Source organism: Panulirus ornatus, chromosome 58 (assembly GCF_036320965.1).
Source record: "Panulirus ornatus isolate Po-2019 chromosome 58, ASM3632096v1, whole genome shotgun sequence".
Lineage (NCBI taxonomy): Eukaryota > Metazoa > Arthropoda > Malacostraca > Decapoda > Palinuridae > Panulirus > Panulirus ornatus.
The window spans coordinates 39774497-39791688 of record NC_092281.1 but is presented as its reverse complement, the minus strand read 5'-3'; the positions used below and the strand labels follow the sequence as shown (position 1 = coordinate 39791688).

General features: G+C 41.4%; 1 protein-coding gene across 1 annotated transcript in view; it reads left to right on the top strand.

The window, feature by feature from the left end:
* LOC139766743 (uncharacterized) overlaps positions 1–17192 on the top strand; it is a 318468-nt gene that overhangs the window by 118749 nt on the left and 182527 nt on the right. Inside the window, exon 6 of the mRNA XM_071695665.1 lies at positions 16349–16440. Within this exon, the coding sequence (XP_071551766.1) occupies positions 16349–16440 (92 nt within the window). The remainder of the gene's footprint in view (positions 1–16348; positions 16441–17192) is intronic.

Genomic DNA, 17192 nt, shown 5'->3' with positions numbered 1-17192 from the left:
TAAGAAACAATTTTAGGTACGATGGGCAGGCCATATGGTTTTCACGGTGGTGTTCAAGGCGTTCGGTATTTCGTTATTTCAAGACGGAGGCAGTCAGAGTGTGGCTGATTATAGACCATGAGAAAAATCAGTATGTTTTGCAGAATGACGTCCTCCTTGATGCAAAAGTCTGGCTGTTGTTTCTGAGAAAATTACTCCGGGCTGGACCTAAAGGCAGGCATTAAGAGAGCTGATCATTTTTGCACAATTTGACGATCATTTTCTAAGAAAAGCAGAGCAAAACTGGTCGACTCAAGGAAAGGGATTCTGGCACAGCGAACTGCAAGAGTTAGCCTTCTGGACTGAGTGGTTTAGTGGACTTTACAGCGTTGTCGCCAGCACCAAGGTGATTATGACATTGCAGTACGCTTATTTTTCATTTCTGTAATAGTTGAGTTATAAACACACACACACACACACACACACACCTCACCCTAAGCCAGGTACCCATTTATTGTCTACCCACAAGAGGTGAGATGGGGGGAGGGGTAGTGGGTGGGGAGTTGAACAGCAGAGCTGGCTGTGATCCGAACCAGGGTAGGCCCCATGAATGAAATCACAGTTAGCACTGCTAACCGCTACGCTATGGAAGATCATTTATCATTTCAATACGTAGTATACGTTCACCCGAGAAGGAAGGAAGGTTTCAGTTTTTACTGTACTGTAGTGTGGAAATATTTCAGGATATTACTGTATCTTGTCGTCCTCCAGTGATCTTTCATGTGTAGTCAGTATCACTGAAGGTCATATCATTCAGTTCCACGAAGCAGTAATTGTTCTATGACATATCAGACATCTATATAAGGTCACTCTACACAAAAATACTTGCTTTATAATGATCGCTCACCATCAACTAATTCTTTTTTGCGAAGGAAAAGGAAATATGATGTAACTGAGGAAAACTATTATGAACAATATTACATGCGAATCACACGTCTGTGCGGTTGCTTAGTTGAACCCCTCAAGATCAGAGCAGTGCTAAAAAAAGAATGCGAGTTATTTGTGTAAAAGTTTCCTTTGTGTCAGGTAGCGATGGTTCACTTGGTCAGAAAAGTTGTTGCGCAACATTCTCAAGGTCAGTCCGGCAGCTGTTGCCGCTGCCACACATTGTGCTTGATCACTTCCCGCTCGCCTGACTAGTTTTTATACCACTAGGAATGTTCATGAAAAAAGGCGTCTATACTCATACTATCCCGCCACTTTGTACAACTTGCACACATGACTTAGTTCGAGTAGCTATCTTTCGTTATTTGGCGATTATAGAATAAATTTTGCTCGTTTAAGTGCTTTATTGGTAGGCTAGGAAAGTCGAGATGTTTACAGTGCTTATCATGTGAATATCAGCATTCTCTTACAACTGTATCAGTAAGAGAAGTTCTGTTTTAATCGCTAGGACGAATTAGTCCTACTCCTTGGGCTTTCTGAATGCCTCTGGTGCTTCGTCAGTACCAGAACGTTATTCTCAGGGACTTCACCTAAAACTCTCGATCCTCCGCTATGCTACGTCATACATTGCCCGAGGCTATATCGACCTTCACGCCTGTGACCTGCATGAGACGCATACTTACGTACCTAACCTAACTGGGTCCTCCAGTCTTTCCTCCTCCTACCTCATTCTTCTCCACTGCTGCTCTAAGGGTTACTGATTCCGCCACATCCCTTGGCCCTGCAAGCTCATATCTCCACATTCTATGTTTCATCTGCTGCAGCCACCACACATCACGGTGGTTCTACATTAAGAGTTTGCGTCATCAATTCTAACATGTGTCTCTTTCCAAAGACTTCACGAGAGTGGGCCACTCCTACTGCTGCTGGATAAGGCGTTCTGCTAAGTGTTTCATTCGTCTTCCCAGTGCTCACAACCTTGGCATATTCTTCCTGTCATAATTTTCCATATATCCTCAGCCATTTGTCTCTTTAGTTTACTTATGGGTTATCATCAGTTTCCTTTACCAGGATCTGTAACATGGAGAGAATGAATGAGGAAAGATTGACAAATATGACATATGTGACAGAGGTGGAGGGAACGAGGAGAAGTGGGAGACCAAATTGGAGGTGGAAAGATGGAGTGAAAAAGATTTTGAGTGATCGGGGCCTGAACATGCAGTCGGGCGAAAGGCGTGCAAGGAATAGAGTGAATTGGAACGATGTGGTATACCGGGGTCGACGTGCTGTCAATGGATTGAAACAGGGCATGTGAAGCGTCTGCGGTAAACCATGGAAAGTTCTATGGGGGCATGGATGTGGAAAGGGGGCTGTGGTTTCGGTGCATTATTACATAACAGCTAGAGACTGAGTGTGAACGAATTGGGCGTTTCTTGTCTTTTCCTAGCGCTACCCAGCGCATATGAGATGGGGAGGGGGTTGTTATTTCATGTGTGGCGGGGTGGCGATAGGAATGAATAAAGGCAGACAGTATGAATTATGCACATGTGTATATATGTATATTTCTCTGTGTGTGTATATATATATATATATATATATATATATATATATATATATATATATATATATATATATATATATATATATATATATATATATATATATATATATATATATATATATATATATATATATATATGTACACGTTGAGATGTATAGGTATGTATATTTGCGTGTGTGGACGTGTATGTATATACATTTGTATGTGGGTGGGTCGGGCCATTCTTTCGTCTGTTTGCTTGCGCTACCTCGCTAACGCGGGAGACAGCGACAAAGCAAAATGAAATAAAAATAATATATATATATATATATATATATATATATATATATATATATATATATATATATATATATATTCTTTCTTTCATACTATTCGCCATTTCCCGCGTTAGCGAGGTAGCGCTAAGAACAGAGGACTGGACCTTTGAGGGAAAATCCTCACCTGGTCCCCTTCTCTGTTCCTTCTTTTGGAAAAAAAAAAAAAAGAGAGGGGAGGATTTCCAGCCGCCCGCTCCCTTCCCTTTTAGTCGCCTTCTACGACACGCAGGGAATGCGTGGGAAGTATTCTTTCTCCCCCATCCCCAGGGATATATATATATATATATATATCAAGTGACAGTTATATTTCTTTCTTGTATCTCCCCAAATGATGTGATTATTACACGAAAGTGTATTCTAAAACTTCTCGTGATTCATTTCCCCTTTGACTCGTGGACTCATAGGAATATACTTGATCACGCGCTCAACTTTGTTACACACACACACATATATATATATATCTATATATATATATATATATATATATATATATATATATCCATGGGGATAGGGGATTAAGAATACTTCCCACGCATTCCTCACGTGTCGTAGAAGGCGACTAAAGGGGACAGGAGCGGGGGGCCAGAAACACTTCCCTCCTTGTATTCTAACTTTCTAAAAGGGGAAACAGAAGAAGGAGTCACGCGAGGAGTGCTCATCCTCCTCGAAGGCTCAGATTGGGGTGTCTAAATGTGTGTGGATGTAACCAAGATGAGAAAAAAGGACAGATAGGTAGTATGTTTGAGGAAAGGAACCTGGATGTTCTGGTTCTGAGTGAAACGAAGCTAAAGCGTAAATGGGAAGAGTGGTTTGGGAATGTCTTGGGAGTAAAGTCAAGGATTAGGGAGAGCACAAGAGCAAGGGAAGGAGTATCACTACTCCTGAATCAGGAGTTGTGGGAGTATGTGATAGAGTGTAAGAAAGTAAATTCTGGATTGATATGGGTAAAACTGAAAATTGATGGAGAGAGATGGTTGATTATTGGTGCATATGCACCTGGGCATGAGAAGAAAGATCATGAGAGGCAAGTGTTTTGGGAGCAACTGAGTGAGTGTGTTAGTGGTTTTGATGCAGAAGACCCGGTTATAGTGATGGGTGATTTGAATGCAAAGGTGAGTAATGTGGCAGTTGAGGGAATAATTGGTATACATGGGGTGTTCAGTGTTGTAAATGGAAATATTGAAGAGCTTGTAGATTTATGTGCTGAAAAAGGACTGGCGATTGGGAATACCTGGTTTAAAAAGCGAGATATACATAAGTATACGTATGTAAGTAGGAGAGATGGCCAGAGAGCGTTATTGGATTACGTGTTAATTGATAGACGCACGAAAGAGAGACTTTTGGATGTTAATGTGCTGAGAGGTGCAACTGGAGGGATGTCTGATCATTATCTTGTGGAGGCGAACGTGAAGATTTGTGGGGGTTTTCAGAAAAGAAGAGAGAATGTTGGGGTGAAGAGTGTGGTGAGAGTAATTGAGATTGAGAAGGAGGCTTGTGTGAGGAAGTACCAGGAGAGACTGAGTACAGAATGGAAAAAGGTGAGAACAAAGGAGGTAAGGGGAGTGGGGAAGGAATGGGATTTATTTAGGGAAGCAGTGATGGCTTGCGCAAAAGATGCTTGTGGCATGAGAAGAGTGGGAGGTGGGTTGATTAGAAAAGGTAGTGAGTGGTGTGATGAAAAAGTGAGATTATTAGTGAAAAACAAGAGAGAGGCATTAGGACGATTTTTGCAGGGAAAAAATGCAAATGAGTGGGAGAGGTATAAGAGAAAGAGGCAGGAGGTCAAGAGAAAGGTGCAAGACGTGAAAAAGAGGGCAAATGAGAGTTGGGGTGAGAGAGTATCATTAAATTTCAGGGAGAATAAAAAGATGTTTTGGAAGGAGGTAAATAAAGTGCGTAAGACAAGGGAGCAAATGGGGACTTCAGTGAAGGGGGCTAATGGGGAGGTGATAACAAGTAGTGGTGATGTGAGAAGGAGATGGAGTGAGTATTTTGAAGTTTTGTTGAATGTGTTTGATAATAGAGTGGCAGATATAGGGTGTTTTGGTCGAGGTGGTGTGCAAAGTGAGAGGGTTAGGGAAAATGATTTGGTAAATAGAGAAGAGGTAGTAAAAGCTTTACGGAAGATGAAAGCCGGCAAGGCAGCAGGTTTGGATGGTATTGCAATAGAATTTATTAAAAAGAGGGTGACTGTATTGTTGACTGGTTGGTAAGGTTGTCTAATGTATGTATGATTCATAGTGAGGTGCCTGAGGATTGGCGGAATGCTTGCATAGTGCCATTGTACAAAGCCAAAGGGGATAAGAGTGAGTGCTCAAATTACAGAGGTATAAGTTTGTTGAGTATTCCTGGTAAATTATATGGGAGGGTATTGATTGAGAGGGTGAAGGCGTGTACAGAGCATCAGATTGGGGAAGAGCAGTGTGGTTTCAGAAGTGTTAGAAGATGTGTTGATCAGGTGTTTGCTTTGAAGAATGTATGTGAGAAATACTTAGAAAAACAAATGGATTTGTATGTAGCATTTATGGATCTGGAGAAGGCATGTGATAGAGTTGATAGAGATGCTCTGTGGAAGGTATTTAGAATATATGGTGTGGGAGGCAAGTTGTTAGAAGCAGTGAAAAGTTTTATCGAGGATGTAATGCATGTGTACGTGTAGGAAGAGAGGAAAGTGATTGGTTCTCAGTGAATGTAGGTTTGCGGCAGGGGTGTGTGATGTCTCCATGGTTGTTTAATTTGTTTATGGATGGGGTTGTTAGGGAGGTGAATGCAAGAGTTTTGGAAAGAGGGGCAAGTATGCAGTCTGTTGTGGATGAGAGAGCTTGGGAAGTGAGTCAGTTGTTGTTCGCTGATGATACAGCGCTGGTGGCTGACTCATGGAAGAAACTGCAGAAGCTGGTGACTGAGTGTAGTAAAGTGTGTGAAAGAAGAAAGTTAAGAGTAAATGTGAATAAGAGCAAGGTTTTTAGGTACAGTAGGGTGGAGGGTCAAGTCGATTGGGAGGTAAGTTTGAATGGAGAAAAACTGGAGGAAGTAAAGTGTTTTAGATATCTGGGAGTGGATCTGGAAGCGGATGGACCCATGGAAGCGGAAGTGAATTATAGGGTGGGGGAGGGGGCGAAAATTCTGGGAGCCTTGAAGAATGTTTGGAAATCGAGAACATTATCTCGGAAAGCAAAAATGGGTATGTTTGAAGGAATAGTGGTTCCAACAATGTTGTATGGTTGCGAGGCGTGGGCTATGGATAGAGTTGTGCGCAGGAGGATGGATGTGCTGGAAATGAGATGTTTGAGGATAATGTGTGGTGTGAGGTGGTTTGATCGAGTAAGTAATGTAAGGGTGAGAGAGATGTGTGGAAATAAAAAGTGTGGTTGAGAAAGCAGAAGAGGGTGTTTTGAAATGGTTTGGTCACATGGAGAGAATGAGTGGGGAAAGATTGACCAAGGGGATATATGTGTCGGAGGTGGAGGGAACGAGGAGAAGTGGGAGACCAAATTGGAGGTGGAAAGATGGAGTGAAAAAGATTTTGAGTGATCGGGGCCTGAACATGCAGGAGGGTGAAAGGCGTGCAAGGAATAGAGTGAACTGGAACGATGTGGTATACCGGGGTCGACGTGTTGTCAATGGATTGAACCAGGGCATGTGAAGCGTCTGGGGTAAACCATGGAAAGTGTGTTGGGCCTGGATGTGGAAAGGGAGCTGTGGTTTCGGTGCATTATTACATAACAGCTAGAGACTGAGTGTGAACGAATTGGGCCTTTGTTGTCTTTTGCTAGCGCTACCTCGCACACATGAGGGGGTAGGGGGTTGTTATTCCATGTGTGGCGAGGTGGCGATGGGAACAAATAAAGGCAGACAGTATGAATTATGTACATGTGTATGTATGTATATGTCTGTGTGTGTATATATATGTGTACATTGAGATGTATAGGTATGTACATTTGCGTGTGTGGACGTGTATGTATATACATGTGTATGTGGGTGGGTTGGGCAATTCTTTCGTCTGTTTCTTTGCGCTACCTCGCTAACGCGGGAGACAGCGACAAAGCAAAATAAAACAAAATAAATAAATAAATATATATATATATATATATATATATATATATATATATATATATATATATATATATATATATATATATATATATATATATATATATATATATATATATATATATATATATATATATATTGGAAAGGATCACAATATTGCACGTGATTAAGATATTCCTATGAGTCCACGGGGAAAATGAAACACGAAAAGTTCCCAAGTGCACTTTCGTGTAATAATCACATCATCGGGGAGACACAAGAGAGAAATATAACAGTTAGTTTTGGTAAACATTTTGGTAAACATGTTTACCAGATGGCGTCCAAGCTTCATCTCCTCGATGTATATCAACTGACTGTTATATATCTCTCTTGTGTGTCCCCTGATGATGTGATTATTACACGCAAGTGCAATTGGGAACTTTTTGTGTTTCATTTTCCCCGTGGACCCATAGGAATATATATATATATATATATATATATATATATATATATTATATATATATATATATATATATATATATATATATATATATATATATATATATATATATTATATTATATCTATATATTATATATATATATATATATATATATATATATAATATATAATATATATATATCTATATCTATATCTATATCTATCTATATATATATATATATATATATATATATATATATATTATATATATATATATATATATATATATATATATATATATATATATATATATATATATATATATATATATATATATATATATATATATATATATCCATGGGGATAGGGGATTAAGAATACTTCCCACGCATTCCTCACGTGTCGTAGAAGGCGACTAAAGGGGACAGGAGCGGGGGGCCAGAAACACTTCCCTCCTTGTATTCTAACTTTCTAAAAGGGGAAACAGAAGAAGGAGTCACGCGAGGAGTGCTCATCCTCCTCGAAGGCTCAGATTGGGGTGTCTAAATGTGTGTGGATGTAACCAAGATGAGAAAAAAGGACAGATAGGTAGTATGTTTGAGGAAAGGAACCTGGATGTTCTGGTTCTGAGTGAAACGAAGCTAAAGCGTAAATGGGAAGAGTGGTTTGGGAATGTCTTGGGAGTAAAGTCAAGGATTAGGGAGAGCACAAGAGCAAGGGAAGGAGTATCACTACTCCTGAATCAGGAGTTGTGGGAGTATGTGATAGAGTGTAAGAAAGTAAATTCTGGATTGATATGGGTAAAACTGAAAATTGATGGAGAGAGATGGTTGATTATTGGTGCATATGCACCTGGGCATGAGAAGAAAGATCATGAGAGGCAAGTGTTTTGGGAGCAACTGAGTGAGTGTGTTAGTGGTTTTGATGCAGAAGACCCGGTTATAGTGATGGGTGATTTGAATGCAAAGGTGAGTAATGTGGCAGTTGAGGGAATAATTGGTATACATGGGGTGTTCAGTGTTGTAAATGGAAATATTGAAGAGCTTGTAGATTTATGTGCTGAAAAAGGACTGGCGATTGGGAATACCTGGTTTAAAAAGCGAGATATACATAAGTATACGTATGTAAGTAGGAGAGATGGCCAGAGAGCGTTATTGGATTACGTGTTAATTGATAGACGCACGAAAGAGAGACTTTTGGATGTTAATGTGCTGAGAGGTGCAACTGGAGGGATGTCTGATCATTATCTTGTGGAGGCGAACGTGAAGATTTGTGGGGTTTTCAGAAAAGAAGAGAGAATGTTGGGGTGAAGAGTGTGGTGAGAGTAATTGAGATTGAGAAGGAGGCTTGTGTGAGGAAGTACCAGGAGAGACTGAGTACAGAATGGAAAAAGGTGAGAACAAAGGAGGTAAGGGGAGTGGGGAAGGAATGGGATTTATTTAGGGAAGCAGTGATGGCTTGCGCAAAAGATGCTTGTGGCATGAGAAGAGTGGGAGGTGGGTTGATTAGAAAAGGTAGTGAGTGGTGTGATGAAAAAGTGAGATTATTAGTGAAAAACAAGAGAGAGGCATTAGGACGATTTTTGCAGGGAAAAAATGCAAATGAGTGGGAGAGGTATAAGAGAAAGAGGCAGGAGGTCAAGAGAAAGGTGCAAGACGTGAAAAAGAGGGCAAATGAGAGTTGGGGTGAGAGAGTATCATTAAATTTCAGGGAGAATAAAAAGATGTTTTGGAAGGAGGTAAATAAAGTGCGTAAGACAAGGGAGCAAATGGGGACTTCAGTGAAGGGGGCTAATGGGGAGGTGATAACAAGTAGTGGTGATGTGAGAAGGAGATGGAGTGAGTATTTTGAAGTTTTGTTGAATGTGTTTGATAATAGAGTGGCAGATATAGGGTGTTTTGGTCGAGGTGGTGTGCAAAGTGAGAGGGTTAGGGAAAATGATTTGGTAAATAGAGAAGAGGTAGTAAAAGCTTTACGGAAGATGAAAGCCGGCAAGGCAGCAGGTTTGGATGGTATTGCAATAGAATTTATTAAAAAGAGGGTGACTGTATTGTTGACTGGTTGGTAAGGTTGTCTAATGTATGTATGATTCATAGTGAGGTGCCTGAGGATTGGCGGAATGCTTGCATAGTGCCATTGTACAAAGCCAAAGGGGATAAGAGTGAGTGCTCAAATTACAGAGGTATAAGTTTGTTGAGTATTCCTGGTAAATTATATGGGAGGGTATTGATTGAGAGGGTGAAGGCGTGTACAGAGCATCAGATTGGGAAGAGCAGTGTGGTTTCAGAAGTGTTAGAAGATGTGTTGATCAGGTGTTTGCTTTGAAGAATGTATGTGAGAAATACTTAGAAAAACAAATGGATTTGTATGTAGCATTTATGGATCTGGAGAAGGCATGTGATAGAGTTGATAGAGATGCTCTGTGGAAGGTATTTAGAATATATGGTGTGGGAGGCAAGTTGTTAGAAGCAGTGAAAAGTTTTATCGAGGATGTAATGCATGTGTACGTGTAGGAAGAGAGGAAAGTGATTGGTTCTCAGTGAATGTAGGTTTGCGGCAGGGGTGTGTGATGTCTCCATGGTTGTTTAATTTGTTTATGGATGGGGTTGTTAGGGAGGTGAATGCAAGAGTTTTGGAAAGAGGGGCAAGTATGCAGTCTGTTGTGGATGAGAGAGCTTGGGAAGTGAGTCAGTTGTTGTTCGCTGATGATACAGCGCTGGTGGCTGACTCATGGAAGAAACTGCAGAAGCTGGTGACTGAGTGTAGTAAAGTGTGTGAAAGAAGAAAGTTAAGAGTAAATGTGAATAAGAGCAAGGTTTTTAGGTACAGTAGGGTGGAGGGTCAAGTCGATTGGGAGGTAAGTTTGAATGGAGAAAAACTGGAGGAAGTAAAGTGTTTTAGATATCTGGGAGTGGATCTGGAAGCGGATGGACCCATGGAAGCGGAAGTGAATTATAGGGTGGGGGAGGGGGCGAAAATTCTGGGAGCCTTGAAGAATGTTTGGAAATCGAGAACATTATCTCGGAAAGCAAAAATGGGTATGTTTGAAGGAATAGTGGTTCCAACAATGTTGTATGGTTGCGAGGCGTGGGCTATGGATAGAGTTGTGCGCAGGAGGATGGATGTGCTGGAAATGAGATGTTTGAGGATAATGTGTGGTGTGAGGTGGTTTGATCGAGTAAGTAATGTAAGGGTGAGAGAGATGTGTGGAAATAAAAAGTGTGGTTGAGAAAGCAGAAGAGGGTGTTTTGAAATGGTTTGGTCACATGGAGAGAATGAGTGGGGAAAGATTGACCAAGGGGATATATGTGTCGGAGGTGGAGGGAACGAGGAGAAGTGGGAGACCAAATTGGAGGTGGAAAGATGGAGTGAAAAAGATTTTGAGTGATCGGGGCCTGAACATGCAGGAGGGTGAAAGGCGTGCAAGGAATAGAGTGAACTGGAACGATGTGGTATACCGGGGTCGACGTGTTGTCAATGGATTGAACCAGGGCATGTGAAGCGTCTGGGGTAAACCATGGAAAGTGTGTTGGGCCTGGATGTGGAAAGGGAGCTGTGGTTTCGGTGCATTATTACATAACAGCTAGAGACTGAGTGTGAACGAATTGGGCCTTTGTTGTCTTTTGCTAGCGCTACCTCGCACACATGAGGGGGTAGGGGGTTGTTATTCCATGTGTGGCGAGGTGGCGATGGGAACAAATAAAGGCAGACAGTATGAATTATGTACATGTGTATGTATGTATATGTCTGTGTGTGTATATATATGTGTACATTGAGATGTATAGGTATGTACATTTGCGTGTGTGGACGTGTATGTATATACATGTGTATGTGGGTGGGTTGGGCAATTCTTTCGTCTGTTTCTTTGCGCTACCTCGCTAACGCGGGAGACAGCGACAAAGCAAAATAAAACAAAATAAATAAATAAATATATATATATATATATATATATATATATATATATATATATATATATATATATATATATATATATATATATATATATATATATATATATATATATATATATATATATATATATATATATATATTGGAAAGGATCACAATATTGCACGTGATTAAGATATTCCTATGAGTCCACGGGGAAAATGAAACACGAAAAGTTCCCAAGTGCACTTTCGTGTAATAATCACATCATCGGGGAGACACAAGAGAGAAATATAACAGTTAGTTTTGGTAAACATTTTGGTAAACATGTTTACCAGATGGCGTCCAAGCTTCATCTCCTCGATGTATATCAACTGACTGTTATATATCTCTCTTGTGTGTCCCCTGATGATGTGATTATTACACGCAAGTGCAATTGGGAACTTTTTGTGTTTCATTTTCCCCGTGGACCCATAGGAATATATATATATATATATATATATATATATATATATATATATATATATATATATATATATATATATATATATATATATATATATATATATATATATATATCTATATCTATATCTATATCTATCTATATATATATATATATATATATATATATATATATATATATATATTTTTTTTTTTTTTTTTTTTTTTATACTTTGTCGCTGTCTCCCGCGTTTGCGAGGTAGCGCAAGGAAACAGACGAAAGAAATGGCCCAACCCCCCCCCCATACACATGTACATACACACGTCCACACACGCAAATATACATACCTACACAGCTTTCCATGGTTTACCCCAGACGCTTCACATGCCTTGCTTCAATCCACTGACAGCACGTCAACCCCTGTATACCACATGACTCCAATTCACTCTATTTCTTGCCCTCCTTTCACCCTCCTGCATGTTCAGGCCCCGATCACACAAAATCTTTTTCACTCCATCTTTCCACCTCCAATTTGGTCTCCCTCTTCTCCTCGTTCCCTCCACCTCCGACACATATATCCTCTTGGTCAATCTCTCCTCACTCATTCTCTCCATGTGCCCAAACCATTTCAAAACACCCTCTTCTGCTCTCTCAACCACGCTCTTTTTATTTCCACACATCTCTCTTACCCTTACGTTACTTACTCGATCAAACCACCTCACACCACACATTGTCCTCAAACATCTCATTTCCAGCACATCCATCCTCCTGCGCACATCTCTATCCATAGCCCACGCCTCGCAACCATACAACATTGTTGGAACCACTATTCCCTCAAACATACCCATTTTTGCTTTCCGAGATAGTGTTCTCGACTTCCACACATTTTTCAAGGCTCCCAGGGAATACCTGGTTTAAAAAGCGAGATATACATAAGTATACTTATGTAAGTAGGAGAGATGGCCAGAGAGCGTTATTGGATTACGTGTTAATTGACAGGCGTGCGAAAGAGAGACTTTTGGATGTTAATGTGCTGAGAGGTGCAACTGGAGGGATGTCTGATCATTATCTTGTGGAGGCTAAGGTGAAGATTAGTATGGGTTTTCAGAAAAGAGGAGTGAATGTTGGGGTGAAGAAGGTGGTGAGAGTAAGTGAGCTTGGGAAGGAGACCTGTGTGGGGAAGTACCAGGAGAGACTGTGTACAGAATGGAAAAAGGTGAGAACAATGGAAGTAAGGGGAGTGGGGGAGGAATGGGATGTATTTAGGGAATCAGTGATGGATTGCGCAAAAGATGCTTGTGGCATGAGAAGAGTGGGAGGTGGGCTGTTTAGAAAGGGTAGTGAGTGGTGGGATGAAGAAGTAAGAGTATTAGTGAAAGAGAAGAGAGAGGCATTTGGACGATTTTTGCAGGGAAAAAATGCAATTGAGTGGGAGAAGTATAAAAGAAAGAGACAGGAGGTCAAGAGAAAGGTGCAAGAGGTGAAAAAAAGGGCAAATGAGAGTTGGGGTGAGAGACTATCAGTAAATATATATATATATATATATATATATATATATATATATATATATATATATATATATATATATATATATATATATATATATACATATATATATATATATATATATATATATATATATATATATATATATAAGTCAAGAGGTTTGTACTTCCCTGGGCAGCTGCCGTCTACAGCGTTCCGTTTATTACTTGTTAACAGCTATTCTATGAAGCTGTTTTCATCCGAGTTTTTCTGACAGATGAATTCATCTAATCCATCAGTTAATCCGTTTTATCCATGACAGACTTCGTTAACTTATTGTTACCTTATATATATTTTCCTACTTCCACTGGAGAGGTCTCATCTTATTACATGTTTTTATAGTCAATAGATCGTCCTTTATAAATGCATTCGTCGTGAGGATCCTCATCCTTCTCAGTGACTGGTTTTGCTTGCTCTTGTTTCTTCCCGTAATATCTTTCAGTAAGTCATTATCCTCTCCCCCTGCCTCGTGAGTGGCTGGTGTCTGTGATTACAAAACCTGCGGCTACAAAGAGGCTCCTCCTCACCTGACCCAAGTTGGAACTGGTTTGGAAAGTCTAATGGACGACAAAGTCATGGCCATCATTCTTGGAGTTATCCTGTTTTCTCGACTAAGTGGTGCGACCATCGCTAACAGATTTGTATATGGTTGTGTGTACCACATGAACCTGGCCGAGACTTTGCTCGTGCGTGTGTCTGGTGGGTGTGTGCCTGGGTCTTAAGGGTATCTTTGCCTTACTAGTAAGTACTGGAGTAACTTGTGCTTTTTTTCATCATCCTTATAGCTGTGGTTTAGTTAGTACTTCATAATAAGACATATACCCGAGATAGAATACTTGGTCGCCAAGATGATCAAGATATTTCTAGAGAGGTAACTGTCCTCACCATTACGGCATTCGTGCCCCGTCATCCATAGTGCAGGTTTCTGCTATGTGTACCTCAGTGCCATAATGATCTGAGGGCACAAAACACGTGATATACATGAACTTTGCTTCTAGTGTGTCAAAGCGACATTATCTCGATGTCTTTCGAGGAATCTGCAAATGTTATACTTCCTTGGCATTTTTGTGTCCGCGATACCAGATGGCTGTGTGGTTTTAAAATCAATTTATGTTTAGTTTGTCCTCTCCAGTGGCCATAACCGGTGTCAGACTCCTGTTGACCACTCCAAGGGTCATGACATGGTGTTACACTACTATTGACCACTTAGTAGCCCTGCTACGGTGCCAGACTGACCACTAAAAAAGTCATAACTTAGTACTGACCACTTCAGGGATCATGATACAGTGTCAGACTGCTCTTGACCATTCCAAAGTCATGACAAGGTGTCACACTTCTACTGGCTACTTCGCGGGCCATAACATGGTGTCAGAGTATTAGTGACCACTCTAGGAGGTGATGACCGTCTCTCTCTCTCGGGAGTTCCTACGAGTAGGACGTGTCTTTCTGCGCCTAGCTGTCTTGTCCAGTGAGGTCACCGTCCAGCCAACAGGCCACCAACTATCGATAAAAATGCTTCTCTTACGATCAAGTGTTCCTTCACTTTTGTTGAAATTTATTGACCCTTCAGTTGATATCGGTCCAACTAAAGCCACAGGAAACACAAAGACGGGGGCGCCGAGCTTTCGTCAATTTTGCGAGACAAAACAGACGAGAACTTGGCGTCTCTGTGCGTTCCTCTCTCCTGTGGGTTTACTTGGTAATCTTATAGTGTCTTCAGCCACTCATGTACGTACATACTGTAGGCTATGTTATAGTAAATGTTTTATGATAACGGGACAAAACGGAGCGTACAAAGATTGTTTGCTCATCGTCAACCTCTGTTACATGGAAGAAAAGGTAAAACAAACGGATTTAAGTGAAAATGAGGCAGTGCCCATATGGTTAAGAAAGAGAAATTTAGCATTCACGAATGAGATACAACGATTGAAGATGGTGCACCATGACCTGCCCTTACTACCCCCACCCACCTCCAACCCCTCTCCCAGCGCCTACCTTCCCAGACACACACGCACACACACACACACACACACACACACACACGCACACACACACACACACACACAAACATACAAAATCAAGCTCCCAGAACATGATGTTCAGAGCTACACGGTTAGTACGTTCAAAATTAGGCTTGATCATCACTTGTCACTCTCCGGTATCGAACCTTTCATTTAATCAATCATCATGAGGTATAACATGCCACCTTCTCAACCACTAACATCTCCCTGGCCATCCTGCGGTGATTTACCACCATCGGTTAGACCATGTTTCCTGCTATGAGAGAGCAAGAAAGAATTATTGTATCACTCATCACCAGGAATGATACAGGCGTAGTGTAGGGATGCACGTTGCTGGTGATGGGATGCATGACATAGTCATGTTCATTCTGCCTTATGACTTTCCTATAAAGCTTCCCTTCAGGCATATTAATACTGCAAGGTATATTCTTTTTCTACCCGTTTCCCATCGTGAGCATTGCCGGAGGGACTTTCTTTTTCAGAAGGAGCGTCAAAGCCAGACCACCTCGCGTGGACCTTTGTGTGGTCTGTGTATCTACGTAACTCTCTCCCAAAGATCATAGAGTAATGATTGTCCCTTTCCCTCAGATCGAAGAGAAATTACTGTTTCTCCATAAACCTTCAAGTAATGACTGTCTCCCTCCCTCCCAGTCCGTGGCGTGATGACTGTCTTTCTACCCCAGACCTTGAAGTGATGAATATCTCTTTTTCCAGACAGTGGAGTAATGACTGTGTGTCTCCCCAAGACCATATAGTATGACTGTCTCTCTCCCAGACCATCTTGTGTGGTGATGACTGTCTCTTTTCCCCAGACCGTCGAAGACGGCCGAATCTCTCTACCTTAACGAGGATGTCTCCCCCAGCCGGAGTAATGAGCTTGTCTCTCCCCAGCCTGATTAATGATGAGCCTGTCTCTCCCAGACTGAATCATAATGATCTTGTCTCTCCCAGAAAGTAATGATAATCTTGTCTCTCCTATAGAGTAATGATAATCTTGTCTCTCCCATACAGTAATGATAATCTTGTCTCTTCCAGACAGTAATGATAATCTTGTCTCTCCCATACAGTAATGATAATCTTGTCTCTTCCAGACAGTAATGATAATCTTGTCTCTCCCATACAGTAATGATAATCTTGTCTCTCCCACACTGAGTTATAATGATCTTGTCTCTCCCCCAGGTGGCCCTAGCGTGACCCACGTGGTGCCTCCGCCCTCAGGTCAGAGGGTCAGGCTTCGTGGAGGTGATGTGCCCTGGGCTGGGTATGTCCAGGTCAGTCCAGGAGACGAGAGAGAGAGAGAGAGAGAGAGAGAGAGAGAGAGAGAGAGAGAGAGAGAGAGAGAGAGAGAGAGAGAGAGAGAGAGAGAGAATGTCAATAGGCATGGCTAGCCCCCAGCATTCACCGCTCAACGCAGGAATATCTAAGTTCACGGAGAACGAGTCGTGTGAGTTACGTATTGTCGGATGTTGTGTATGACTTGGAGAAATTGGACATTTGTGGACTGAATGCCAGCAGGCTACGTGTGGGTGAGTGCAGAATGTAGAGGCAGTAATCAGTGCTAAAGGAGTGAAGTCGACAGTCACTGAAACGCTCGCTCACCCTCCCGATACCTGGGCACGTTGTACTTCCATGGTCGGTGGCTGCTTAACCCTCCCCCACCTCCCTGGGCGGGAAGAAATACTTAGATGGATCACACTGTGAAGTACTGGGGTACAGATGGGTACACATACTGGCCCGACCTTTGACCTGATTCTTAAAGGTCAGGTCAGAGGGCGGGACCATCGTGCAGTCGTACTTCAGGTGTCAAGATGCGATGCGATGTCGGAGTAACATCTACTGTTATGTAATCCCTGAGGTAAAACTGTTCTTTCCCCTTATAGTCGTTTTTTTTTTTAATTCCTTCCATGAAGACTGGACGGCTAACACAGGCAAATATTTCTCAGAATTTTGAGCCAGTCCGGTCTGCCCATCTCACCAGATCGCCTTGATTCTCTTCACTTATAACTTCAAGTCTTTCCTGATG